Raw genomic sequence first — 27,364 nt, 5'->3', positions numbered from 1 at the left:
TCAGCTAGGTCATTTTGCCTTCTCTGAGCCTTAGTTTCCTCATTTGTAAAAGGGGACAACAATGCCCAGTTCTCAGGATTACCCAAGATCATCGAAGGGTACTCCCTGGTACTTTCAGATGCTCAGTAAAGAATCATTTCTGGGGGGAAGAAAACCAGTGAAATAATCCTTGATCATGCCAAAGCGTATGCTCTTATACCTCATTTCGTAATCATGATATTACCAGGGATTCTTCAGTTTTGTTTTTTTAATCCTCACCTGAGGATATATCTTTATTGATTTTAAAGAGCAAGGAAGGGGGAGAGAGAGAGAGAGAAAAAAAAATCAATGTGAGAGAGAATAATTGATCCATGTCCTCCCGTACACACCCCAACCAAGGACTGAACCCGAAACCTAGGTGTGTGCCCTGACCAGGGCTTGAACCCACAACTTTTTGGTGTCTGGGATGATGCTCCAACTGACTGAGCTATCCGGCCAGGGCGGATTCTTCATTTTTTTTATAGGCGATAACATCCAAATATTTAAATAGCATATCATTAAAATAAGACGAAGTTGAAACAAAACAAAATAAAACAGTCATTTCCTTCTCCTTCATGAAATCTCCCATGGACAACGAATTGAAGAATTTAGTGCTCGGCAAAGATTTGCTTCTCTTGAAAACTGGTACATTTCCTCCTTCCTAATGTGAGGCTGTCATGGCTCACTGTATCTTGCTTTCTGCATCAGCTACTGGTTAATTTGAAGAACAACTCTAGTATCTTGTTGATCTCCTTTTCTGAGTTCTTATTTTCTAGTTTAATTTTTTTAATATATTTTTGATTTTTTACAGAGAGCAAGGGAGAAGGATAGTTAGAAACATCGATGAGAGAGAGAAACATCGATCAGCTGCCTCCTGCACACCCCTACTGGGGATGTGCCTGCAACCAAGGTACATGCCCTTGACCGGAATCGAACCCGGGACCCTTGAGTCCGCAGGCCGATGCTCTAGCCACTGAGCCAAACCGGTTAGGGATCTAGTTTAATTTTTATCCTTCCCTTATCTGTGTTATTGGAGTAAGCCCTCAAATCCTTTCTGACTCAGGCGGGTATAAATAACTAATGGGTGTAAATAGTTGAATGAATGGAAGGCAGGAGAGGCTGGACTGGCCATGGAAGTGTTGGAAGAGGACCGGAGGGCGGTGCAGGCTGGGGCAGCTGAGAGTCTGCATCTGCATGGGTGACTGTGGTCCTGTGAGGAGTTGAAGGATTAGTTAGGGAGGAATCAATCCTTCGCTCGCCTGCCTTGCTACTGCTGTAAAAAGAAGCGTGGATTGGAGAACAGGTTCTCATGTCACCTCTCCCCGGAATCATCAACCTCCCCCTTAAATATGTGCCATGTGGAAGACTGAGGTCCAAAGAAAGAGGAGGGACTTGTTTTTTAAATTAACCTGGCCAGTGTGGCTCAGTGGTTGAGCATCCACCCAGGAACCAGGAAGTCACCATTCAATTCCCAGTCAGAGCACATGCCCGGGTTGTTGTTGTGGGCTCAGTTCTCAGTAGGGGGCATGCAGGAGGCAGACAATCAATGATTGTCTTTCATCATTGATGTTTCGGTCTCTCTCTCCCTCTCCCTTCCTCTCTGAAATCAATAAAAATATATTTTAAAAATATGTATTTTTTTAAAAAAATAAATAGCCCTAGCCAGTTTGGCTCAGTGGATAGAGCGTCAGCCTGTGGACTGAAGGGTCCCAGGTTTGATTCAGGTCAAAGGCACATGCCTGGGTTGCAGGCTTGAGCCCTAGTGGGGGGCGTGCAGGAGGCAGCCGATCAATGATTCCCTCTCATCATTGATGTTTCTATCTCTCTCTCCCTCTCCCTTCCTCTCTGAAATCAATAAAAATATATTTTAAAAATAAATAAATAAAATTAAGTCAAAGCAGTACATTTACGCAATTTTAAAAGGCAAATAGTTCACAAGGACATATATAGTAAAAAGCCAGTGTCTCATGCCCCCACTTCTCAGCCCCCAGCAGGAGCACTTTTACCATTTAGGATTTCTGGTGGTAACTTCATATCTCTAAATAACATGCCCCAATGGTTATTTCTTTATTTATCAGCTTTAAACATGATCTATTGACTTCATCCTAGCATGACAAATGAGAATTTCACTTATTTATAACACTTGGCTCTTTCTTGTCCCCCTCCTAAATTGTCATAATATTACTATTTTGGTTCCTCTAGTTACCTTTATAACTTTATTAATACTATTTTAAAATGTGATTTCTTATTCCATCAATTTTCCACAGTGTCTCTTGACCACTCAGTTGGTAAGACGTGGTTACTAGTGCCCCACCCTTCCTCCATCTCGTCTCTGCCCTTTTCCTCCCACTTTTCTGTATTCAGTCATTGTTTGTGTTTTATTAATCCTCACCCAAAGATATTATTTTTTCCCCATTGATTTTTAGAGGGAAGGGACAGGGAGAGACAGAGACAGAGAAAGAAACATTGATGTGAGAGAGACACATCAACTGGTTGCCTCATGCACCGGCCCCGTCCAGGGCCAGGGATCAAGTCTGCAACTGAGGTACGTGCCCTTGACCAGAATCAAACCTGCCACCCTTCAGGTATGACCTGGCTGATGCTCTAACCACTTAGCGAAACCAGCCAGGCCTATGTTCAGTAGTTTTGGATCCAGTGAGGCTGGTTACATTTGCATTCCATTCTGTAACAATAATTAGGTTTCCAGTGCTTTATCTAGACAAATTGGTTTTAAAAGCTGACCACCGACACACTGTGTTTATGTGATGATGACTATGTCAATAGTATTCATTGCAGGACCAAATAGTGTACTGTAATTGCACATCACTTCCCACAGGTCCTTGTCACAACCTCTGTACTCCCAGGAAAATGTTTCTAGCTTCAAGAGCAAATGAATTTTCCTTTTTTATGCTCTACAAATTGCTCACAATCATGCCACTTTTTCTTTTCTTTCCTATTTGGACCAGAACTTTCTTTCTGCCTCCTTCCCACCCTCCTTCCCTTCCTTCCTTCCCTTCCCTCCCTCCCTCCCTCTTTCCTTCCTTCCTTCCTTCCTTCCTTCCTTCCTTCCTTCCTTCCTTCCTTCCTTCCTTCCTTCCTTCCTTCCTTCCTATTTATTTGCTTGGTTGCTTACTGTTGTGTAGAGTTCGTGAATCCACAAGATAATCATAACACATCTTCTGGGGACATTTGACTTGGACATTTTTAGGAGAGGTTTTTTTTTTTTTTTGTAAATTCATACTGAAATATGCATATAGAAAAGCACTCAGATCACAAATGAATAATTTGGTCAGTTTTTACAAGCCAAACATTCCTTATGTAACCAGCACTTAGCTCAAGGTCTGTTTGTCATTCACCCCACCTGGTACTCAGCGAGCCCTTGCCATTTGATGCACTATTTTTTCTTATATAATTTCTTGAATCGTTTCCTCCCCCTCATTTTCTCTGTTTTCTCTTTCTGGAATGCCTGTTAGTTGGATGTTGAACTTCCTGGATGGATCCTCCAGGCCACTCATCTTTTCTCTCATCTTTTCCATTTGATAGTTTATGAATGAGTTCATAGATGTTCTGAACGAGATGTCTGTCTATCCAAGGCCGGTGTGTTCACTCACTGGCTTTATTTTAGAAATATATTTTTTATTGATTTCAGAGAGGAAGGGAGAGAAAGAGGGAGCTATAAACATCAATGATGAGAGAGAATAATTGACCGGCTGCCTCCTGCACGCCCCTCATTGGGGATCGAGCCCACATCCCAGGCATGTGCCCTGACCAGGAATCAAACCGTGCTCAACCGCTGAGACACGCTGGCTGGGCACTGGCTTTATTTTAGGTGAACCACCAGGGAGCTGGCTGTTAGAATGGGTGTCCCCCAAAGGGCAAAATAAAAAGCACTTTATTGGGTGAATCAACGTGTGACTAGGTGCCTTAATCCATCCCAGATAGTTTAATTTCTTTAGGCAAAAGCCCTCTGATATTTTGCCTAAGGGTGAGTGCCAGACAGTCTCTGCTCTGGGCAGGTGAGGGGTCTTGGGGAACGGGGTGGGGGCGATTTCATGTATTTACCTTCAGATTATCCCCATTTTCAGCCCTTTCCTCATACCTCCCATCTCCAAGTCTGCAGTCTCTCTGGGCCTCTGGTGACCCGACTGGCTCCCTCCCCAGCTGTAGCTCCCTGAGTGGTGTCCTTGGCTCTCCTGTCACTGTGAACACTTCTTGTTGTTTTTTGCTTCCAGAAATTTGTGGAAATTTCTCACCCATTGACATCACCCTCTCTCTTACATCTGCTTCACTGTTATGAATTTATACCTTATTTTATTCCTTTATTCCTTCACTTTCATGCTAGAGATCCTGGGAAAGAGGGGAGATATAAACATGTGTGCTCTTGAGGTCCAAACCAAGCTAAAGCTACTTTTTTTGTGTGGTTAATCCTTACCCAAGGATATTTTCTCCATTGATTTTAAAGAGTGTGGAAGGGAGCGGAAGAGACACACAGAGAGAAACATCGATGTGAGAGAGACATTGATTGGTTGCCTCCTGCATGTACTCCAACATGGCTGGAGATAGAACCTGAAACCTAGGCACACGCCCTTGACTAGAAATCAAAGCCACAACTCTCCAGTGCTCGGACCAGCACTATAACTACTAAGCAAAATTGGCTAGGGCACTACTTTTAAAAATAGTTGGTTTCCTCAAACCAGATTGAGAATGGAAATTATTAGTAAACCCCTCCCCCCAAATACCCAACTCTGGATGGCCTCATTTTGGCATGTGTTGCCCCTGGCTCCAGCCCTGTCCTGAGCATTCCTGTGGCAGCCTTTGGAGCACCCCTTTTTCCTTTTCAGCTGCGCTAACTCAGTGGTCGGCAAACTCATTAGTCAACAGAGCCAAATACCAACAGTACAACGATTGAAATTTCTTTCGAGAGCCAAATTTTTTAAACTTAAACTATATAGGTAGGTACACTGTTATTAACTTAATTAGGGTACTCCTAAGGCTTAGGAAGAGCCACACTCAAGGGGCCAAAGAGCCACATGTGGCTCGCAAGCCGCAGTTTGCCGACCCCTGGTCTAGACCATGCAGTCAAGAGAGTCTTCAACTGCCCAGCCAGTGTGTCTCAGTGGTTGAGCATCAACCCATGAACCAGGAGGTCACAGTTCAATTTCCAGTCAGGGCACATGCCTGGGTTTCAGGCTCGGTCCCCAGTGTGGGGCGTGCAGGAGGCAGCTGATCAGTGATTCTCATCATTGATGTTTCTATCTCTCCTTCTCTCCCTTCCTCTCTGATATCAATAAGTAAATATATATAAAGAGAGTCCTTAACTGAGGGACTGGAGATCCGCATTCTGACCCCTGCTTTGCCACTGCCTCCTGCTGCCCCCTCTGCCCCCCCCACCCCCACCCCCAGCTCAGCCACTCCACCTCTCAGGATGTCCTTGCTGTGATGGGGCTGCTGTGAGCTGTGCTTTGGCAGGATTCGGGTGGGTGCTTGGAGAGCAGCCCAGCCTCCTTCCTCAGGCAATGGGGAGCAGGTGGGCCAGCGATGGGCCCCTAGTGCAGAGGAGGGGGATTTGAGGCTGAGCTGAGGCTTCTGCAGCAGCAGGCTGCTCTAGCTGCTCCCCCTTCCGCCCACTCTCTTCCCATCATGGCTGAGCCTCCATCCCTCTTCCTCCAGCAGAGGGAGGTAAGAAGGGATGGCTGCAAAGCCAGTTCCATCCTCCTGTTCTCTGTCACAGTGCTAAGCTGTGCTGCGCTGCAGTACCTGTGCCTAACTCCACCTTGTCCTTCTCATGCTCTCCTCTCCCATCCTTGAGTGATTATCTCTTCCAGAAGCACTCCCTGAATGCTCATGGCGTGGGGGGCCTTGGGTTGCACTGTGTGGAGGAGGGGGGAGGGAAAGAGGCCAAGCTTATGGGCTGATATGGAAGATGAAGTGCCGTTTAGCTCTGGTATGGCAGAAGGAAGCCACAGCTGTAGTGGTAAAAGCATTGGTTTTGGAGCCAGACAAAAACTCAGACTTGAATCTCAGCTGCACAACTTATTAGCTGTGTGACTCTAGGTAGATCACATTGCTACTCTGAGCCTCAGTTTTCACAGTTATACAGTGTGAAGAATAGTAACTACCTTGTACAGCCTGGCCAGTGTGGCTCAGTGGTTGAGCATTGACCCCTGTATGAACCAGGAGGCCGCGGTTCAATTCCCCATCAGGGCACAAGCCCGGGTTGTGGGCTTGATCCCCGGTGTGGGGTGTCAAGAGGCAGCCGATCAATTCTCTCTCATCATTGATGTTTCTACCTCTTTCTCCTCTCTGAAATCAATATAAATATATTTTTTAAAAAATTACTACCTTGCACAGCTGTTATGAAGATAATACAAGCCTGGGACCATTGTAGGTGCTTAATATATAGTCACTTAATTCTTTTTGGGTTATTAGAAGGCAGAATATGCTAAGGACCAAATAAACCCTGCTTTGGTGATTGAAAGGAATTGGGGTTAGAGAAGACAGCATTTGGCCTTATCACCCCTTGGGCCGAGCCCCCCAGAGGCTCCCCAGCAATTACACAATGAAGTTCACACTCTTGCCTGGTGTTGAAGGCTCTCTTTGTTGTAGTCTCTGCCCATCTTTCTTCTCTTTAAACGGAAAATTTGAAGTGATACTTGCCTCTTTATTTCCTGAAAGAGAAATTTAAAAAGTGATAGAAAGATCTTTCCTTTGAAGTATGGAGCAGTCATTATCATCATCATCACCATCCTTTCCATCCCTGAACTTGTCCAATGAGTCGTGGTAACAAGCACTATAGGAAGAGTAATCAGAAGCAAAAAGCTTTTGAGTCATAATCATGATTCCATTATATTCTGATTGACGTCCTGAGAAAAATGGTTCCCTTATCCATAAAATGGAGATGAATATACCTATGTACTTTGGGTGACAAAAATAAAAGGAGATTATAGACACAACGTGCTTAATACATATTAGATTTTTCCATAGATGTTGGTTTCTTCTTTTGGTATATGGATAATCAAGAATTAAAAGTTTTAAATTGCAAAAAAAAAAAAAAAAAAAAAAAAAAGTTTTAAATTGCAAAAAAAAAAGGAAGAAAGAAAGAAAGAAAGAAAGAAAGGAAGAAGCAAAAAGCTAACCAGTAGCAGAAACTCCCTTTGTAATACTTTAAGCAATAAAAAATAAAAAATAAAAAGAAAGAAACAACTGTGGCCTTCATTTTGCATCCCCACCACCATCTTGGCCTTGATGTGTGGATCCATTGCTGAAAGCAGTTACATTATCCAATAAGCTTTTTGATTTGTCCTGCGGTTCATCTAGTTATTCTTCCCTTTTAATAAATCTTTATAAGATTTTCTTGCATGTCACCATTACCTCATCCATCTGACTTCACTACCTGCCTACTTGTCATTTCTAGGTCTGATTCCTGATTCAGATGGGCCCCTTAGAAAAGGTTTTTACTTTCACCTTCCACATGGTTGTGATTTAGGTGGCACTTGAACTTGGGAGGCAGCTTTGCTTCTCCTCTAGTGCTTTTCCACTTCCTAGCGACCACGAGTAGGTCTCCACAGCACTTATGGTCCATCCAGGAATGCTCTTATGTGCACCTTTGGGTCAGACCACAGTCCCACACACCTTCTAGCCATTCTGTTCCCTTCCTGACCTTGCACTCCAGTTGTAATGATCTGTCTAGGGTTCCCTAATCATAGTGGACTTCTTTATGCTTCCATGACTATGGAACAGTCCCAGCTGTTCTCCTAGCCAAGAATGCCTTTGTACCCCTATCTACATGGCAGATAGCTGTTCCATTGCTGAAGAACATCTTCACACTGTTCCAGACACTGGGACACAGTGAACAAAACCGACAAAACCTCTGCCCTGAGGAGCAGACATTCTAGTGTGTGAATGTAGGGGGCAGGGACAGAAAAGAAACAAACAAGAAGATACAGAATATGTCAAATAGTGGTAAGTGCTATGGAGACAAATAAGGCTGGATGGGGGCGGGGGGGGGGGCGGGAGTGCAGAAGCCCAGTCAACTCCACCATAGTCAGTATTCACAAGATCATTATTAAGCAGCCTTTTCTCATTTAAGCATTTTCCAATGTTATTACATATTCATTACAACCATAATCCTTTCAACAACTTTATCGGATTAGTGGTTTTATTACCTCTATTATATTGATGAACAAACTGTGCCTTAGAGATGTAAAGCACATAGTTAGGAGGGGCAGAGCTGGGATTTAAACCCAGCCTGTCTGACCCAATGCCTGTACTCACAGCCACTAAACCATTGTGCCCCCAGCAAGCCTCACAACAACTCTGTGAAGTTGGAATTACTATACCTATATTATAGTTGGGGAAATTGAGGGGCAGAGAGGGGAATGGACTCATCCACAGTTACACAGCAAATAAGTTGATTTGAACCCAAATCTGTCCACCACTCAAGGCTAGGCCCTTCTACAAACCCTGAGGCTTAGGAGGGATCCATGGACTTGCCTGCCTCTGTATTTCTGGGTCCCAGGCAAGGTACAGTTGAGGCCCTTGGTCCTTCACCCTTCTCTTTCCACCTGTGCTTCATGTGAAACTTTGAAATGTGTATGCACACCGTAGGCCACATCCAAGCCCCATCTATTTCTCCTTCCACTTGGCCACCCATTAGGCCTAGCATATGGACCTGGGTAGTAAGACCATACAATTCCTACAAGTAAGCTCAAGAACTATAGACAGGCAATTCTGGGGTCCTGGGTACCTGGAGTGCAGTCTGGAAGAGAGACGGCCAAAGATCCTGATGGACATATTCCCTTTGTCCCACAGACGTTTTACCTCATGGAGGAGGGCCTCCAAAGTTTGGGGTCCAGTGTAGGGGCCTCTGTTTCCCAATACAGCCTCTGACATTGTGACTTGTCCTAGGCTGGGCTCCATGAGCCCCTTTTAGCTTCCTGCGCTAGGTCCTGCTTTGCAGTGAGGATGGGGGTGGTGTTCAGGGTCTCTGGCCAGTGAAGAACGGAGCCTTCCCAGCAAGCACTGCTAAATGTGCACACATACCCTTAGGTCCCCTTCACAGTAATTTTTGTTCATAACACTCTCAGGATAGTTATCTTCCTTTTTTAAAAGAGCCTTCAAAATTATAATTTAATGTATTCTTCCATTAGAAAATTTTAAAAATCTTGGAAAAGTGGAAGAGAAAACCATTACCCGTCATTACAACACACAAAGGCAGCCACTCTGAACATTTGGTGTATTTCCCTTGTTCTCTGCATTCTTTTCATATAGTTGAAATGATTCAGCATTCAAGAAAAAAATGATTCTTGCTTTTTTTGTTTGAGCATTTCTCTTTGTCACTGCATATTCTTCATAAGTAATTGTTTTTAATGACATTTTTAATGGCAAGGATATACCATATGTACTTAACCATCCTCTGAATGTAGTCTGTAGAAGCTGAACCCATTTTTTTTTTTTTTTACTAGTTTAAATCAGGCTACAGTGGGCATCTTTGCGAGTACAGCTTTTCAGGGACTTACAACTTTTAGGGAACTGGCCTTGTATAGGAACAATTGCATTCAGCTTATTTCTCTTTCTAGATAGTCTCTCTGGCTGTTCTGATTCATTCTTATAGTCGTTCATTTATTCATTCATCCCATCACCTCATATTTGCTCTGTACCACTGTGGACCAGATGCTGGGAACTGGGGATATGGACATGACGTAAGACACAGCCCCAAACCAGCAAGAAGAGTCTGCAGGGAGAGTCAGGCATGGAAATGGACACTTTCAGAACAGTTTGATCAGAGCTGTGATAGAGTCAAGCAAAGGATCCCATGGGAGATCAGAGGAAGGGCTCCTCGTCCAGCCTAGGGACATTAAGACAAGCTCCCTGGAGGAGGTCCAAATAAATCACTGGAGGAAGAGTAGCAGTTGGCTGGAATAAGAAGGGGAACTTCCGCCCTAACCGGTTTGGCTCAGTGGATAGAGCGTCGGCCTGCGGACTCAAGGGTCCCGGGTTTGATTCTGGTCAAGGGCATGTACCTTTGTTGCGGGCACATACCCGGTAGGGAGTGTGCAGGAGGCAGCTCATCGATGGTAGGGAGTGTGCAGGAGGCAGCTGATCGATGTTTCTCTCTCATCGATGTTTCTAACTCTCTATCCCTCTCCCTTCCTCTCTGTAAAAAATCAATAAAGTATATTTTTTTTTAAAAAAGAAGGGGAACTTCCTGTTAAACACAACAAATTGAATAAATTTCTCTGTTGCTTCCCCAAATCCTACTGAAATATGAATAAAGGAATAAAAAAGGCCGAAACACATAAGGTTGGAAATGCTGATCAGAAGTAAACTATTCCATCCAGAAAGCCCAATAAATGCTCAGGATTCAAAGATGCTATGAACCACAAAGCAGGGTGAAATGTGGGACTGAAAACAGGGAGAATATTGAAAATCTGTTAACAGACTCTCTTGGCCCTTCCCCAACCCTATTCAGTCAGGGATGCACCCCCTATTCTGCAGCCAGAGGTTGATTCTTTGAAGAAATTGAAACTAAGAGGCTCTGGGCTTGGGGACACCAGGCACAATGGAGGATGGGGTGAAACAGGGCTGCAAGCAAAGGGATCTGCATCCTAAAACAGTGGGACCCCAACTTCATTCTCCACTTCCAGGACAACAAATCAGGACCACACAAAAGGACGAAGGAGGCTTCTCTAGGGAAACTGACAGGCCCCAGGAAAAGGCCTCCAAAAGAAGACATTTTGCAGTCTTCCCACAAAGGAACAGGTTTGCAGCTCAGTAACACTGTAGTGAAGCCTATCACCTGGCAAGCACCATCTACATACAGAAATCCCCATCAGCTTGTTAGTGTCATGGGAACTTATCACCAAGGATCACCAGCCAAGGAACCTTAAAATAGGTTTACTTCATTTCATGTAAATTAAACCTCAGTAAAACAAATTAAAAAAAACACCCAAACCTTAGGTAGCCAGATGATCAGCTAGTACAGGCTATTTGAGGAAGATAATCAACCTGCAAGAATGACCAAAAAAGCAAGCAAACAAACAAACATAACAGAAGAACTTGGAAGGAACAGAGGCAATGAAGGGAGGAGAAGACATCTGGGAAATAAAAGATAGTGAAAGTCAAAATAAATATTTCAGCAGAAGGACTAGAAAATAAAAGGTGAAGAAATAGCCTAGGAAGCAGAATAACAAGACAGAGATGGACAACAGAAGAGAAAAGATAAGAAAATTGGAGGATCAATTGAGGAATGTCAACATCCAACAATAGGAGTTCCAGAAATAGAGAATGGAGGAAACAGCAGGAAAGAAATGATCAAAGACCTAATACAAGAACATGTCCAGAACCAAAGGAATGAAAATCCCACTCAAAATAAATGATAAAATGATCCATACCAAGGTATGCACCTGTGAAATAGCAGGGGTAAATGGAAGATACTAAAAGCTTCCAGAGAAAAACCATGTCATATACAAAGGATCAAGAAAAAGAATAACATTGGACTTCTCAACAGCAAACTGGAAGCTAGGAGACAATGGAGTAGCATTCTCAAAATTCTGAGGGGACATTACTTCCAACTTAGAAGTCTATACTCAGTTGATATCAATCAAAGGTGAGGGTGTAATAAAGACATTCTCAGACATGGAAGATCAAAAGATTTTATGACCCATGCCTCGTCTCACAGGAAGTACTAGAGAAAGTGCTCCAGTGAAATACAGACACAAATTCAGGGGAAAAAAGGCCAAGGAATCTAGGAAACAGTAAATCCAACACAGAACCTCAGGGCTGTGGGGAAGGGAGAAGATCTTAGGGCAACCTTGTTCGGGCCTAGAGAGCAACCAGTCTGGATTGTTGTGGGAATGATGTCTCCAAGGGGGAAAAAAATCTGATGGATTTCCTGTGTCAAAACATATTGAGAGGAGAATTGCACTTGTGATAGTTTGGGGACAATTGATCATATATATGAAGAAAACTATGCAAGCAATAATAATAATAATCAACACTAGAGAAAAGAAAAAGTTGTATGGCAAAGGAAATGTAATTACAGTATATGATATGATTTATCCACTATTAGTATCAAGGCAGTCATAATAATGGAAACCACTAATATTGATTTAACCAAAACTTTGTGATGTGACTACAGTGGTAGAATGAGAGAAGGGGATGTGTACACCTGCATGAAAACTGGGGGCTGGAGGTGGAAGTGTGTGTAAGAGAGCTGTATCCTCTCCCTGAATAGTAGGAATTCCATACATAATACATAAAACTAAAAACTAAATCACGAAATTGAAGTATGCGTGTGTTCTTTAGAAATGAGGTAAATAGCCAAAAGCAGTTAAAAGACTTGAAAACTGTTTGTCTCTGAGAGTGGGAGTTGGGGGAGGACGGGTAGAGTGGGGAATTTGTGTTTTTTTGTTATAATCCTTGCAATACAGTGTGATGGGGAAATCTATATACATGTATTACTTGGGTAAAAATAAAAATTTAAAAGGACATACACAAAAAATTCAAACAGATTAGTAATATGAGCATCTACTTTAGAAATATGAACACAAATTCTGAAAAAAATAACTAAAACAGTTGAAAAAAAGGCCATTATTTTTGTTAAGATCCTTTTACAATTTGACTTGTCAAGCTACTTCACATGTCACTTTAATAAAATTAAAAATAATTTTGAAAGTCATAGAGAGGGCCAAGAGTGTTCCAAGTAGCAAGTGCACTTAAAAAAAAAAAAAGTAGCCCGTCTGTGTGACTCAGTGGTTGAGCATCGACCTATGAACCAGGAGGTCACAGTTCGATTCCGTCAGAGCACGTGCCCAATTTGTGGGCGTGATCCCCCAGTGTGGGGCATGTAGGAGGCAACCGGTCAGTGATTCTCTCTCATCATTGATGTTTCTACCTCTCTCTCCCTCTCCCTCTCCCTTCCTCTCTGAAATCAATAAAAATACATATTTTTAAAAGCAGATGGGCCGAAACCGGTTTGGCTCAGTGGATAGAGCGTCGGCCTGCGGACTGAAAGGTCCCAGGTTCGATTCCGGTCAAGGGCATGTACCTTGGTTGCGGGCACATCCCCAGTAGGAGGTGTGCAGGAGGCAGCTGATCGATGTTTCTCTCTCATCGATGTTTCTAACTCTCTATCTCTCTCCCTTCTTCTCTGTAAAAAATCAATAAAATATATTTAAAAAATAAAATTAAAAAAAAAAAAAGCAGATGGAAGGGCAGAGTGAGATTTAGAGCTTTGGAGAGCCTGGGCTTGACCAGCAGTAATGTTGATGGGAAAATTACTGAATGACAGAAGCAGAAGAACCCTATCAACTGGTTTGCACTTTAGAGAAGGGAGTCGTCCATTGAAGAGACTTGCAGTTAGATAAACTGATGTTTGGAAGAGGAGCCTGGCTGTCCCCAGGACTGGATCTCAGCTTTTGGAGAGACCTACATGATTCCTGGGTCAGTCTACCCACTTCTTTCTCCTCAGGATACTTCTGGGAGGAGCCCTGTTCACAGTTGCCTTTCAAGTCTCCTTTAAAAAAACCTACTGTCATTGGTGTCCAATCTCCTTTCACGTTTTTTTAGACATGTTACTCAAATCTTGGCTTAAGGACCAGTCTCCAGTCTGTTTCTTTAAAAAAAAAAAAAAAGTTTTTATTGACTGCAGAGAGGGAGAGAGAGAGAGAGAGAGAGAGAGAGAGAGAGAGAGAGAGATCAATGATGTGAGAGAATCATGGACCGGCTGCCTCCTGCACGCCCCACACAGGGGACCGAGCCTACAACCCGGGCATGTGTCCTGACGGAATGAAACTGTGACCTCCTGGTTCATAGGTTGACGTTCAACCACCGAGACACACTGGCCAGGCCAGTCTGTTTCTTTCAGGTAACTTTGCATATCTTGTTTCTGATGCATTTTATGTTTTTTTAATAAATACTTTAGTTCCCAGTGGACAACCTTATTTATCTAATTCCAGAGGGCCTTATAGTTTCCCCAGGTGCTGCTGATAAATTACTTAGAGGATCACAAACCAGAGACAGGGAATCCAGTCAGGAGGTGAGGACAGAAACCCCAAAATGAATATTGAGGGCCTACATTCTGCCCTTGTCATCCCCATAAGTTCCCAAAAGGTTCAGGAACTTTCTATATTTTGCCATTTATTCTTCCATCTTCCAGATTGTCCCTTGTACCTGGAAGCAGCAATATCAAAATCCTTGGTCAGGTTACATGCCTGAGTTTTGGGTTCAGATAATACAGTCACTATACTCATAGGCTTCAATATGTTACTGTTTAGTGAGCATCACTTCTGAGGATGAGAATTTGCGTAGCTGAGCCTTTGAGAAGGCTGGGGTCCTAAGTGGACTTTCATTAGAGAAGTGTGTGGGGACTAGCAGGAGAAATCCATTTCTCCTGATGTGGATTGATAAAGGGAGGCCTGCTACCTGGGTCTTTGCTTTATGTACACAGCTGACCGTGGTTGAAAAAAGAGAGAACTTTGGGATTCTGAAGAAACTGAATGTTTTAGGTCCTGAAAATTGTTCAGAACTCAACTAACACAGCCCCATTGTTTTGTAGACAAGGAACCAAGGTCCAGAGAGCAGGTGACTTGTCCAAGTCTACGTAGGCTGCCAGTTAGGGAAGGAGCCATAATAGAACCCAGTATTCTTTCTATGAGTCTGTGCTGCCCCCCCCCAAAAGAATGGCAGCCCAGCCCTAGCCGTTTTGGCTCAGTGGATAGAGCATTAGCCTGTGGACTGAAGGGTCTCGGGTTCCATTCCGGTCAAGAGGAAGTACCTTGGTTGCAGACTCCTCCCCGGCCCGGACCCTGGTAGGGCTCGTGCAGGAGGCAACCAATCGATGTGTTTCTCTCACATCGATGTTCCCCTGGTGTGGAAGCACCCCACATTGAGGGTCATATGACACCATATACCCCCAAACTAATAAAAGTCAGTCCACAGTGAGGAGAAAGAACTGGCTAATTCACTCTGCGTCACTGCTGGAACGGAGATCTTTTGCTCCCCCTAGCTGCCATGTTGAGGACTAGCATCTCTCAGAGGAAAGGACCCTGGAGAGGAAGGGTCTATCTTGACATTGGGGAACCAGGATAAAGAAAGCCACCTTAACTGCACGCAATTGCCCAGCCCTGAGCTACTGGTACAGTGGAGCCTGGTGGTAAGAGCACAAGCTTTGGGGTTCACACCAAGCTCCCCTTACTTGTGCGACGTGGGGTGAATCATTTCAACTTCTTTTAGTCTCAGTTTCATCATCTTAAAATTGGATGGGTAACTCCCATTTTGCAGGATCAAAGGAAATAGTGTACAAGAAGAGACAGACACCCTGCCTGGTATGCAGTAGGTGCTGAGTGTTCCCATGAGAGTGGAGATGAGTACCTACAGCGCTCTACAATAGATTGGGGCAGGGGGCCAGTCTGTGAGCTCCTTGAGGGTTTGTATTCCCGGGTCAGGACCTAGTTACAGTGGACTGCATAAGTGTGTGTTGGGGTGGGATAGCGGGGAGACTGGCCTGCCTGGAGCAGAGGTTTAATGTTAGAGACAGAGGCTGAGGGGCTTGGCTTCCATTCTGTGGGTAGTTGGGGAGTCACCGAAGTGATGCTTACCTGATACATGCAAATAATTGGACCAGGGCTCAGAAGCAATCTTGTTGCTGCAGAGTCAGATGAAAAGGTTTAGTGTAAAAAGATGCTCTGTGGTCCTGGCCCTCCATCCCTTTAAGAAGCTGTGAAAGCTAAAGGTTTGACCCATGGTCATGCACCCTGTACCTGGCACTGCACTAGGCCTAGCCTCACAGCTCCACCCACAAGGGGCGGGAGTCTTATCATCCCACCCCCATTTCACAAGTGAGAAAGCTGAGGCTGGACAGAGGGAATGCCTTCCCAGGATTTTGTGGCTAGTAAGTAGCAGAATGAAGTACTGAACTCACCCACTCTCTGAGCTCCGGCACCCTGATGCTTGCCTACCTCACCTCGCTGGGTGGTGTGCCATTCACTCTCCCAACAAATATTCTCTTCTGAGGTCTACCTGCTTCCTGCGGGTCCCTCTCTCATGTTATTTATTTTTTAATATATATTTTTATTGATTTCAGAGAGGAAGGGAGAGAGAATCACTGATCGACTGCCTCCTGCACGCCCCCAACTGGGGATTCAGCCCACAACCCGGTCATGTGCCCTTGATCGGAATCAAACCACGACCTCCTGGTTCATAGGTCGACGCTCAACCATGGAGTCACGCTGGCCGGGCTCTCTCATTTTATACTCAGCATAGCTGACGCTCCCCTCACTTAAGGTTGCATCATGGTTCTCTCACCTAAGGACAGAGCCTGCAATGTGTTCATCTCTGTCCCCTCTGCAGTATGTCATGGTTGGGCGAGGAGGTAAAGAAGGAGAAAGAAGACAATAGGGGATGAAGAAAACACTTCCCACACTGTCCCACTTTTTCCAAGTTCCCTGGTCCTTCTTCCTGCCCTTCCCCACCCCCAACGCATCAACGCACTATGTTCCTTCCTAACTCCCTTCCCCTGCACATAGGCGAGGAGGAGCAGCGGAAGGGTGTGGTTCAGATTTCACTCATCCCCTCATTTCCCTCAAAGCTGTCCCCACTCCATTCTCTTTTGTCGCCCTTCCGTTGCCTCTGAGGGGGCCTCACAATGAAGAAGGCAGACCAATGTAGTAGAAAGGAGCTCAGCAGCTGACTCACCCTCTCAGCCTTGTTCTCTTCATCTGGAAAATAAGCAGGTTGGACCAAGCAATTGGCAAAGCCTTTTCTATGTTGTTAATAATACCTGGCATTTGTCTGCTGGGTTCTAAAGGGCTTAATCATCCCAACAGCCCTGTGAGACTTGGCCTCATGTTACAAGTGGGGAGACTGAGGCTCAGATTCCGAGAGGGGAAGGGCTGGTACGTGGCAGAGCTGATATCTGAGGCTCAGTCTATTGTTCAAAGCTTGGACTTTGCCCCTGCCCACAGCTGTGGGTGCCACTCAGCCACTCTGAGGAAGGCCTCACTCCTCACCTTGACCCACCAGGCCCACATGGTTGGTTCCTGGCATCTCTCTCTCTCTCTCTTTTTTAATGTTTTTATTGATTTCAGAGAGGAAGGGAGAGGGAGAGGGAGCGAGAGATAGAAACATCAATGATGAGAGAGAATCATTGATCAGCTGCCTCCTGCATGCCCCCTACTGGGGATCGAGCCCACAACCCGCACATGTGCCCTGACCAGGAATCAAACCACTGAGCCATGCCAGCTGGGTGGTTCCTGGCATCTCTTTGACCTCACCTCCAACCACTCTTCCCCGTACTCACTCCACCTCAGCCACACTGTCCTCCTCCCTGTCCCAACAACTGGCCAGGCCCTTTGCCATCTCAAACCCTTTGTACCGGCTCTTTGCTCTCCCTGAAATACCTTACTCCTCATTTTCATGCTGCATGTTAGCCTTTGAGGACACTGCATAGGGCAGAGGGAGAAGAGGTGAAAGCATATGCTGACTGTCATTTTCTTTCTCTGTTTCTCTTTCAGATCGGATGGTGAGAATTCCAGAACAGTCAGGTCAGTACCTCCTTTCTTTAATAGTGATTGGGAGATGGGACAGGGACTGGGGTGGGGGCCTTTGGTTTGTTACTTCGGGATCCATGGGCAGAAGTGGGGACCAATTCCAAGGGTTTTGTCCTGTTGGTATTAGAGGTGCTGTGGAGTGGGGTGGAGGGCTGGCAGGTATGGGGAGGGGGTTGAAACTGTTCGTCAGTCTTTCTAACCCTAGCTGATTCAGGGCTGGGCTGAACCCCCAAGGGGTTCATGGGAGCTGCCCAGATGGGAAAGTTGACCCGCAGAGAGTTCAGCTCTGGCCCTGGGACCTTCTCAACCTTCTCCTCCCCGGAGAAGAGGGCACAGTACATGTGGGGCTTCCCTGGTCTGGCTTTCATGCTCCACCCTGAACAACTCCAGCCCTGAGTTAGTGGCATTTGGATGGACTTTTGATGTGACACATTTGACATATTAGAAATATACATTATGGTGGCAAGCGCACAGTGTGTGTGTGTGCGCGCGCGCTTGCTAAAAAGGTTTGCAAGCTTCAGTAAGTTTTCAAGGTGTGATAAATCTGCCACTTCAGTAGGTGGGAGTAAAACTGGGTTAGAGACAAGGGCTATTTGTGCATTTCCCAGGCCTTAAGCCATCAGAAGCTTCATGAAGACAAGTGTTAAGTGAAGGGGCTAAGTGGGAATGATGGGGGTTTCAGAGGAGGGCCCATTAGTGTTAGCATTCAGGTAGGGAGTGATGGGGTGGGCCTCTGAGATGAGATGGGCCCAGATGACAGAGGCATGGGATGGGCACGCCAGGTCCCAGTCAGGGCTGTGACCAGCATATATAACACCTTTGGGAAGAGTAGAATCCACTGAGTGGATCAGTTGGAGGAATGTTCCCTTTCCACGGGGCTACTTCGGCCCATCACCAGGGTCTCTGGCTCAGTGAGCAGAGCACAGATTGGATTCAGCCCCCACTCATGCCCTCTTGGCTATGAACCCTTGTGCAGGGCACAGCTTGCCCAACCATATGCAGCAGCCCTGGCCTGGCATCCAGGCAGTGGATGTGGGAGAGGGCAGAGGAGCCTAGCATACAGACAGAGGTGCAGAAGAACACACTGTTACTTAGTATCCCAGGCAGAACGGGGGCGGGAGGGGGGGTGGAGTGAGCACACTGATGCCCAAGGCCAAGGCCGGGGCTGTGGAATGGGACAACACTTGGGCCATCAGGAAATCAAGGGGAATGTGATGTCCGCAGTCAGGCCCAGTGAATATGACAAGACACACTTAGCCCTAACTGTTTTGGCTCAGTGGATAGAGCGTCGACCTGCGGACTCAAGGGTCCCAGGTTCGATTCCAGTCAAGGGCATGTACCTTGGTTGCGGGCACATACCCAGTAGGGGGCGTGCAGGAAGCAGCTGATCGATGCTTCTCTCTCATCGATGTTTCTAACTCTCTATCCCTCTCCCTTCTTCTCTGTAAAAAATCAGTAAAATATATTTTTTTTAAAAAGACACAGTTGGTCCCTGCAGTGCATGCAGTGAAGGATATGGCATGGGCATGGTCTATCTCAGCATTTATTATTATTTTTTAAACATATTTTTATTGATTTCAGACAGGAAGGGAGAGGGAGAGAGAGATAGAAACATCTATGATGAGAGAGAATCATTGATCGGCTGCCTCCTGCACCCCCGACACTGGGGATCGAGCCCACAACCCGGGCATGTGCCCTGACTGGGAATTGAACCGTGACCTCCTGGTTCATAGGTCAGTGCTCAACCACTGAGCCACACCAGCCAGGCGCTCCTAGCATTTAAGAAGGCACTGGTCTCAAAAAGGAGCCGGGTCCCACTGTCCCACTGTGTGCTTAGAGAAAGACAGTTTGGGCTTCCTGTTGATGTGCCTGCTTACTTGTTGAGGGACAGATTGACAGTGTCTCTCCCTCTGCTCTTCCCAGCAGGGGAGTTCCCGGGACCTGGAGCTCAGGGTATTTAGTAATTATCATAATCATAAGTCATATGGTGATATAAGTTGGGCCTTTACAGCTTACTGAAGTTGTCAACGACTTTCTTTTGTTTGATCCTCCCAGTGACACTGTAGGCGGAACCTGGGCTGGCCTTATCATCATTGTTTTACAGTTGAGGCAACTGTGGCTCAGCCTGGTTTGCCCAAAACCACGCCACTAATATTTGGCTGAGCCTGGATTCAAACCCAGGTCTGCCTGGCACACAGCCCAGAGCCCGGCCCACGTCGTCCCTGCGGGAGCTGTGGGAAGCCTTGCAGATCATAGTAATCCTCCTCAGCCTCCTCCTAATATTAGGAATAATAGCAGTTATCATTTGCTCCTCGCATACTAAGAAATCTGAACATGTTCTTATTTCATGCTCACAACAGCCCTATTAGACATGGATTAGGATCCCTGGTTTACAGATGAGGTTCCCGAGAGGGTCGGTGATGCCCAAGGAAAGAAGAGCAATGGGGCTGGAAGGCATCGCTCTGACTCACACCCTGGGCTGTCTGGTTCCAAAGCCAGCGTCTACATTTGGGCCCACAGTCAAGGAAGCTACAGGGCCCTTGAGGACTCAGCAATTGGAGAAGCAAGGGTCAAACCTGGGTTGTCTAAGGGACCTGAGACATAGCATTTGTGGGGCATGATGATGCAAACACAGTGGGAGCCAGGGCTAGGTGGGCTGTCTGAGGATGCTCTCAGTACCTGCATGTCAATTTTTTAAAATATATTTTATTGATTTTCTACAGAGAGGAAGGGAGAGAGATAGAGAGTTAGAAACATCCATGAGAGAGAAACATCGATCAGCTGCCTCCTGCACACCCCCTACTGGGGATGTGCCCACAACCGAGGTACATGCCCTTGACTGGAATCGAACCTGGGACTCTTCAGTCCACAGGCCAACGCTCTAGCCACTGAGCCAAACTGGTCAGGGCTGCATGTCAATTTTTTAAAAATATGTTTATTGATTTCAGAGAGGAAGAGAGAAGGGGAGAGAGAGAAAGATAGAAACATCAATGATGAGAGAGAATCATTGATCGGCTGCCTCCTGCACACCCCACACTGGGGATGGAGCCCACAACCCGGGCATGTGCCCTGACCTGGAATTGAACCAAGACCTCCTGGTTCATAGGTTGACACTCAACCACTGAGCCACACTGGCTGGACTTGCATGTAAATTCTTGAGCTCACTTCAGTTATGGGTCAGGGATGGCTTCCGGGAGAAGGTGGCTTCTAAGCTGGGCTGTGGAGGACAGACACGCAGACTCTGCATATAGAGGGCATTGCTGGCACTGGAACCAGCATGCCCAGGAAATGAGGGTGGACTTACAGAAGGTGGCAGTCAGTTGGGCTAAAACAGATCTGGGCAGGAAAGGCTCAAATGTTCAAGATCAGAACGCTGGTCAGGGCTGGGTCACAGACGCCTTCTGTCACCAGTGAGGAGCTGGGGAAGTTTGGAGAAGAGGCTGGGCTCCCCAGCAAAGCAAGGGAAGCAAAGGGCTCCATTTATGGTCAGGTCACTTTATAAATATGTGACTTCTTTTTTTGTTTTTTTAATTCTGCACCCGAGGCTATTTTTTCCATTGATTTTTGTTTTTTTTTGTTTGCTTGTTTTTAGAGAGAGAGAAGGGGAGGGAGGAAGGGGGAGAGAGAGAAACATTGATGTGAGAGAGAGACATCGATTGGTTGCCTCCCACATGTGCCCCCCCTACCGGGTCCTGGGATCGAGCCTGCAACCGAGGTATGTGCCCTTGACCAGGAATTGAACTGGTGACCCTTTGGGGTCTGCAGGCTGATGCTGTAACCACTGAGCAAGTGCGCCAGGGCTAGATACGTGACTTTGGACAACTCTGTTCATCCCTTAGAGCCCCATTGCCCTCCTCTAATGAGCAGTGTGTGCGTGTGAAGGGGAAAGATTAGGAGGGTAGCAGGAACACCAAGGAGAGGGATTAGGCCGCAGCTTTGTTGAAAGTAGAACAGCAAGGAATGAGCAGCATCTGTGGATTGAAAACACCCCCCCACACACACACCCTGTGGCAAGGCCCAGGCCTGAGGGCTTCCAAGCACCGAGTGCCAGAGGAAGTGTGGAGTATATCTAATTAGAGCTGAACAGCTGGTATCTCGGGAGGGCTGTGGGTAGAAGGTGCCTGGACTTCCTGCAGATCAGTGAGAAGTTGTCAGACCTCCAGGCACCTTAAGCCAAGGTCCAGAGAGGGACTGGCGATGGCTCAAGTTCCCGAAGCTAGCTCTCAGCAGAGCCTGCTTTCTTGCTGTGTGTTCTTTGTGAAGCCACTGAACTTCTCTGGTCCTTATTTGTTTCCTCATCGGTGAAATGAGGATAATGATTCTGACTTCCTTGGGTTGGTGAGGGAACTTACAGTAAAGCGATGCTCAGCACCAAACAGTGGCTAACACATTGGAGTGCCCTCTGCCTTTTCCTAACCTAGTCCACTGTTAGTGCTGAATAAGGAAAAAGGTGAAATGTAGAACTTGAAAACAGAGGGGCAGGAGGGGCCCCAGGCCTGGAGGCACTGCCTCTGCACTTAGGGTCAGACTGGAATTGGGGAGTGAGGGGGGGGGGGGGGGGGGGGGGACCAGGGACTAGGCTGGGGTTGCTAGGCACGCAAGATGGAGAGCTGGAGGAGGTGGCCTGTTGCTAAGGAAGGAGGGAGGGGGAGGGGAGCTGCTGACACCCTTGGAGCTGGGATGTCCCCATGGCAACAGGAGCCGCTGCAACCTCGGGGAGGAGAGGTGGGAGGAGCAGCCATTGCTGGCTCTGCTCCCAGAGGAGTCCTCCCACTCTGGGCCTCAGTGCCCCCATCTGTCCAGCGGGACTTTGGATTAGATTATCTCTAAAATTCTTCCTTGTTTTGACCTCCTGGTAATCTGGGGTGGCTGAGACCTCACAGAGGACTTTCCGTGGTTCCTGCATTCACAAGTGCAAGACACGGCCAGTGCCCAGAGCTGCACCCTCTCATGCTGTCTGCTGTTCGCTGCTGCCTGGGTGCCCGCCCTGTCCAGCTGTCTCTTCCCACAGCTTCCTTTGCCTGGAATCTTGTCACTTACTGCCCCGCCCGCCCAATGCGCTCTGGGGCCCAACTCCAGTCCTGCCCATTCTGGGAAGCCCTCCCTGCCTGCCTCCTCCCTCCTGGGCTTCTTCGGGTTGAGCTCCTGCTGCCATCCCTAGCAATCACTGCTGCAGCTCATCAAGCCGCTTCTAGGAGCTGGGCTCCACGCAGGACACTTGACAAGCTAAAGCCTTTACAGTAGATTGATGGTGTCATATGGCAGATCCCATTTTACATGAGAGACAGTGCCCTGAGAGCTTGTGACTTGTCTGCGATTCTCTGGGTGCTGTGTGATGGAGCCAGGCCGGGAATTTGGCTCTGTAAGTGCTGCCACCACCCTCCCCTCCCGCCCCGTTCGGCTTCCCCCTGGGCCTGAGGTGGGTGTTAGCAACAGCACTTTCTAGGTGATCGCTAAAGCGGTGCTGGGCACCATGCTGGGTATTTCATCTATTCTCTCATTGAATCCTCACAACAATCCTATAGGGCACATATTCCTGTCATTTTACAGATGAGGAAACCGAGGCTTAGAGAACTAAAATGATTCTCCCCATGCTAGAACTAGAATAGGAATCCAGACCATCAGAGTTGCAGCAACCACACTGTGCTATAGCGGGGTTAACCCAGTCATGTTCCAGAAGCACCGCAGAGCATCCCCTATGTACCAGGCCTGTGTTGTGGGATCCTTGGGGTGAGAGAGAGAGGGTTACAGAAGTGGGGTGCAAACACAGATGAGCCGGCTCTGGCAAGCCCCAATGGGAGTGTGGTGCCCAGGAGAACCCATGGTAAGGATGAGAGTCTGGAGGGGGCAGAGTTGGAATCTGACAGTGGGACAAAAGAGGAGGGAGGTGGGGGAAGTTGGGAAATTTTCCCAAAGAAGGCACCTTTCCAGGAAGCTCACAAGAAACAAGGACGGATAAGAGGGTCCTCCCCCCGCCCCCCCCCCCCGTTCCTGTCTGCATTCCTGTGCCCCCGCCTGGCCCAGCTCCAGGAAGTGGGTGACCCCTAAACTGGCTGCATGCCTGGTTGGCACCAAAATAAACCTCTCTCTTCCCCTCCCCTCACTTCTGTCCCCTCTGTCCTGGCTTTAATTAGCAGCCCTGGGGATGAGTCACTTGGTAGTTGGGGAGGGAGGCTGCGCAGCACCCAGTCAAACCTCCACTCCTGGCCCCAGCCTTTCGGGCAGCGCCACTGCGTTCATGCATGTGGGTGCTCCCCGCTCCTGTGTTCATACATGTGGGTTCTCACTGCCCCTGCATTCATACATGTGGGTGCTCCCTGCCCCTGCGTTCATGCATGTGGGTGCTCCCCGCTCCTGCGTTCATACATGTGGGTTCTCACTGCCCCTGCATTCATACATGTGGGTGCTCCCTGCCCCTGCGTTCATGCATGTGGGTACTCCATGTCATTGCGTTCATGTGCGTGGGTGCTCCCTGCTGGCTGGCCAGCCCTGTCCATATGATGTGAAGAGTGCAGCGGCAGTGCTGCATGCTAGCACAGCCATGCATGTGCGGGTGTCCACATAGGAGCATATCTGGTTGTCACTGCCTTTGTTTCTGTGTGCCACTGGACGTCAGTGTGTGGCTTCAGCGTTTGTCTATGGTAGAAAGTGTCAGGAAATGAGGGAGCATTAGGGTGAACAAACACAACTGCTTTATCATTGCATTCACCCCGCCCTACATAAGTGTTCTTTTTTAACATATATTTTTATTGATTTCTGAGAGGAAGAGAGATAGAAACATCAATGATGAGAGGGAGTGAGTCATTGATCGGCTACCTCCTGCACGCCCCACACTGAGGATAGAGCCTGCAACCTGGACCTGTGCCCTAACCGGGAATCAAACTGTGACCTCCTGGTTCATAGGTCGATGCTCTACCACTGAGCCACGCCGACCTGGCCATAAGTGTTCTTTATGCGTTTTTGCCTGTGCAAGCTCTGCACTTATATGCCCAATTTTCCCTTCTCTTAACCTGGGTACATTCTGTTGCAGGGAACAGAAACCCACTCAGACTCAGTCAAGAATAAAGGGTAGAGGGACCTCTTGCAAGGCTACATCTCATGGAATCTAAGAACAGTAAATGAAGTATATATGAAGTATAGCCAGGCCACACGCCAGCTGGAAGTGGGTCCAAGAAGTCAAGGACCAAGATTGTGTGCTCTCTTTCTGTCTTTCTGTCTCTCTCACTCTCCCTTCTATTTCCTCTCTCTCTCTCTCTCTCTCTCTCTCTCTCTCTCTCTCTCTCTCTCTCTTTCTCTCTCTCTCTCTCTCTCCTCTCCATTTCTGGGGCCTGTGTCTTGGCTCTCACCTCTCATGGCTTGCCTGGTCCCTGTCATCTCTTTGTCATTGACTCCTCTCTCTGGCCTGGCTTCCTCTGCTTTCACACACAACCTTCCAGCTTCAGGGTCCACCCCCATATGACCACAGCATGTCTAGCCTATGGTCACACGAGGTGGCAAGCGGCTGTAGGTGGGAGTCAGTTCTCTTTGAAGTGGGTAAGGGTAGAGAGATCAAATGCTCGATACTTGGTCTTCTACAGTGACCACAGCTTGTATGTGTCCACAGTGAGATTGGAGCCTGGGTAGCAGTCAGCTCAGGGACCCACCCACAATATAAGATTGCTCATTCATCAGGGTTTGGGTTCCTACTGTAATGCAAATAGATCTGTGCTCACTACGCTTTCACATAGCATGCTTTTGCATCAGAACACCCTGTTTCACCAAAAAATTTCCCCTTATTACCGCGGCTCCCAGTATGTGGTGATTTTCATAGCCTCAGAATGATGGGCATAATGTTACCCATGGTACAGCTGCTACCAAGTTCTTGGTTGCTTCAGGAATTTTTATATTTTATTAGCGCAGGGACTGAATTTATAGTTACCTGCAGTATATAATTACAAGCGCACATTATCAATATTATCAGCTTGATGCTTGAGTTTAGTTTTCCATGAATACAAACCCTGCAGTTTTTGCATTAATTACAGAGGGAATTAATGACCCCTTAGACAAGTTTTCACCTATGAGTAAAGAGTTTGGAACCAGCGGTGCCTGTAATGACTGGTCTCCAGACGCTGGGGCAATGCCTGCAGCTCTGACCTCGGCCCTGGCCTCAAATTCTCTGGCTGAGGCTAGAGGCTGCGCACCTCCTCCTTGGGAGCCTCCTGTTTCTGGTCTGTCACATAGCAGATGCTGTCATTATTTCTAGTAAAAATGATACTGTTCACCCGGTTGGTGTTGCTCAGTGGTTGAGTGTCAACCTATGAACAAGGAGATCACAGTTTGATTCCTGGTCGGAGCACATGCCTGGGTTGTGGGCTCAATCCCCAGTGTGGGGCGTGCAGGAGGTAGCGGATCAATGATTCTCATCATTGATGTTTCTCTCTCTCTCTCTCTCTCTCTCTCTCTCTCTCTCTCTCTCTCTCTCTCTCTCCCTTCCTCTCTGAAATGAATAATAATAACAAAACAAATGAACTAAGAAAACACAGTGAACATTAAAAAATGATACTTTTCTTATTGTTGTTAAAACCATCTTTCACAAGTAAATGGTAAACACGAGTGGGTGAGATCATCCCCAGCTCCAGGCAGAGTCTCCTTCCCTCCCTTTTTTCACTATTCCAAATATTAACAATTGTTTTGATTCCAGAAATGTCTACTATGTGTCAGGCCCTGTTAGCACTCAACACATATTATCTTTAATCTTCCTGGCCGCCCTACTAAGTTGTGGCGATCACATCCACTTTATGAATAGGGAACGAAAGAAAACTAGAGAGGTAAAGTCACTTGTTAGAGGTCATCCATCCACTCATCCATCCCTTTATTCAATCATTCACTTAAGGATGATGTGCCAGGCAGTAATGTGCTAAATTAAACGCAGTTGGTCACAATGATGAGTAATAACAGAGTCCAGAGTCCTCCTCTGAGGAAACTCACTGTCTTGTAGGGAAACAGGCGAGGAAACAGACAATTACAGACAATTACAGGGAAGGGCAGGATGCTGTGGGAGCACCTCGGAAATATACCCAACCCAGCCTGAGGGTCAGGGCGGTTTCTCCAAGCTGACATCTAAGCTGAGAGTTGGAAGATGAGTAGAAGTTAGCCAGGTGAGCTGTGGGGGTGGGGTGAGGTGAAGTGGCCAGGGTTGAACAGAGCAAAAAATGTATGCTAGGGCTGTGGGAGGGGTACTTGGCATTGCGTTTGTGAATTATAAAGGCTATGTGTGCAGTGGGATGGCCCTGCCCTGACAAGTGGTGTGGAAAGGGGGAAGAAAGTGAATCGGGGGCTGGAACGGGGACCCTGATCAATGAGGCCCAGAGCTGAGGAGCAGCAGAACCCAAGAGCAGTTTCCGTGCTTCAGGGTTCCTAGAGACAGGAAGTTTGCATACCAGGCCCTGGAGCCCCGCCTGGCCAGCGTCAGGCCTGGATTCCAGAGGCCACAGTGCCCTCTAGTGTCCACAAGCCCATCTTGCAGCCTCCATCTCTGGATTGTGTCTCCTACCAACACCTTACTGACTTGTGTGTCTGGGTGCCCTGTGTTAAACGATGGGGACACAGATGAATAAGACAGAGCTCCTGACCCAGAAGAGGCGACAGACAGTGCTGAGAGAAGTACAGGGTGGGAAGGACACAGGGGAGGAGTCAGAGCAAGTTCCCAGAGGACCACAGCGTCTGAGAACATGGGGGAACTAAAGAGGTGGGGCGGTGACAGTGGGGGCGGGGTGGTGGGGAAGGACCTTTTTAGTGGAGGGAAGGCACAGGCAAGG

General features: G+C 47.1%; 1 protein-coding gene across 3 annotated transcripts in view; it reads left to right on the top strand.

Moving 5' to 3' along the window:
• IQSEC2 (IQ motif and Sec7 domain ArfGEF 2) overlaps positions 1-27,364 on the top strand; it is an 87,199-nt gene that overhangs the window by 9,990 nt on the left and 49,845 nt on the right. For all 3 annotated transcript variants that reach the window (XM_036304754.1, XM_036304753.1, XM_036304758.1), the window contains exon 2: positions 17,532-17,561. In XM_036304754.1, the coding sequence (XP_036160647.1) occupies positions 17,532-17,561 (30 nt within the window). The remainder of the gene's footprint in view (positions 1-17,531; positions 17,562-27,364) is intronic.

This window comes from Myotis myotis, unplaced genomic scaffold, assembly GCF_014108235.1.
Source record: "Myotis myotis isolate mMyoMyo1 unplaced genomic scaffold, mMyoMyo1.p scaffold_m19_p_4, whole genome shotgun sequence".
Lineage (NCBI taxonomy): Eukaryota > Metazoa > Chordata > Mammalia > Chiroptera > Vespertilionidae > Myotis > Myotis myotis.
This window is presented reverse-complemented; position numbering and strand designations above follow the sequence as displayed.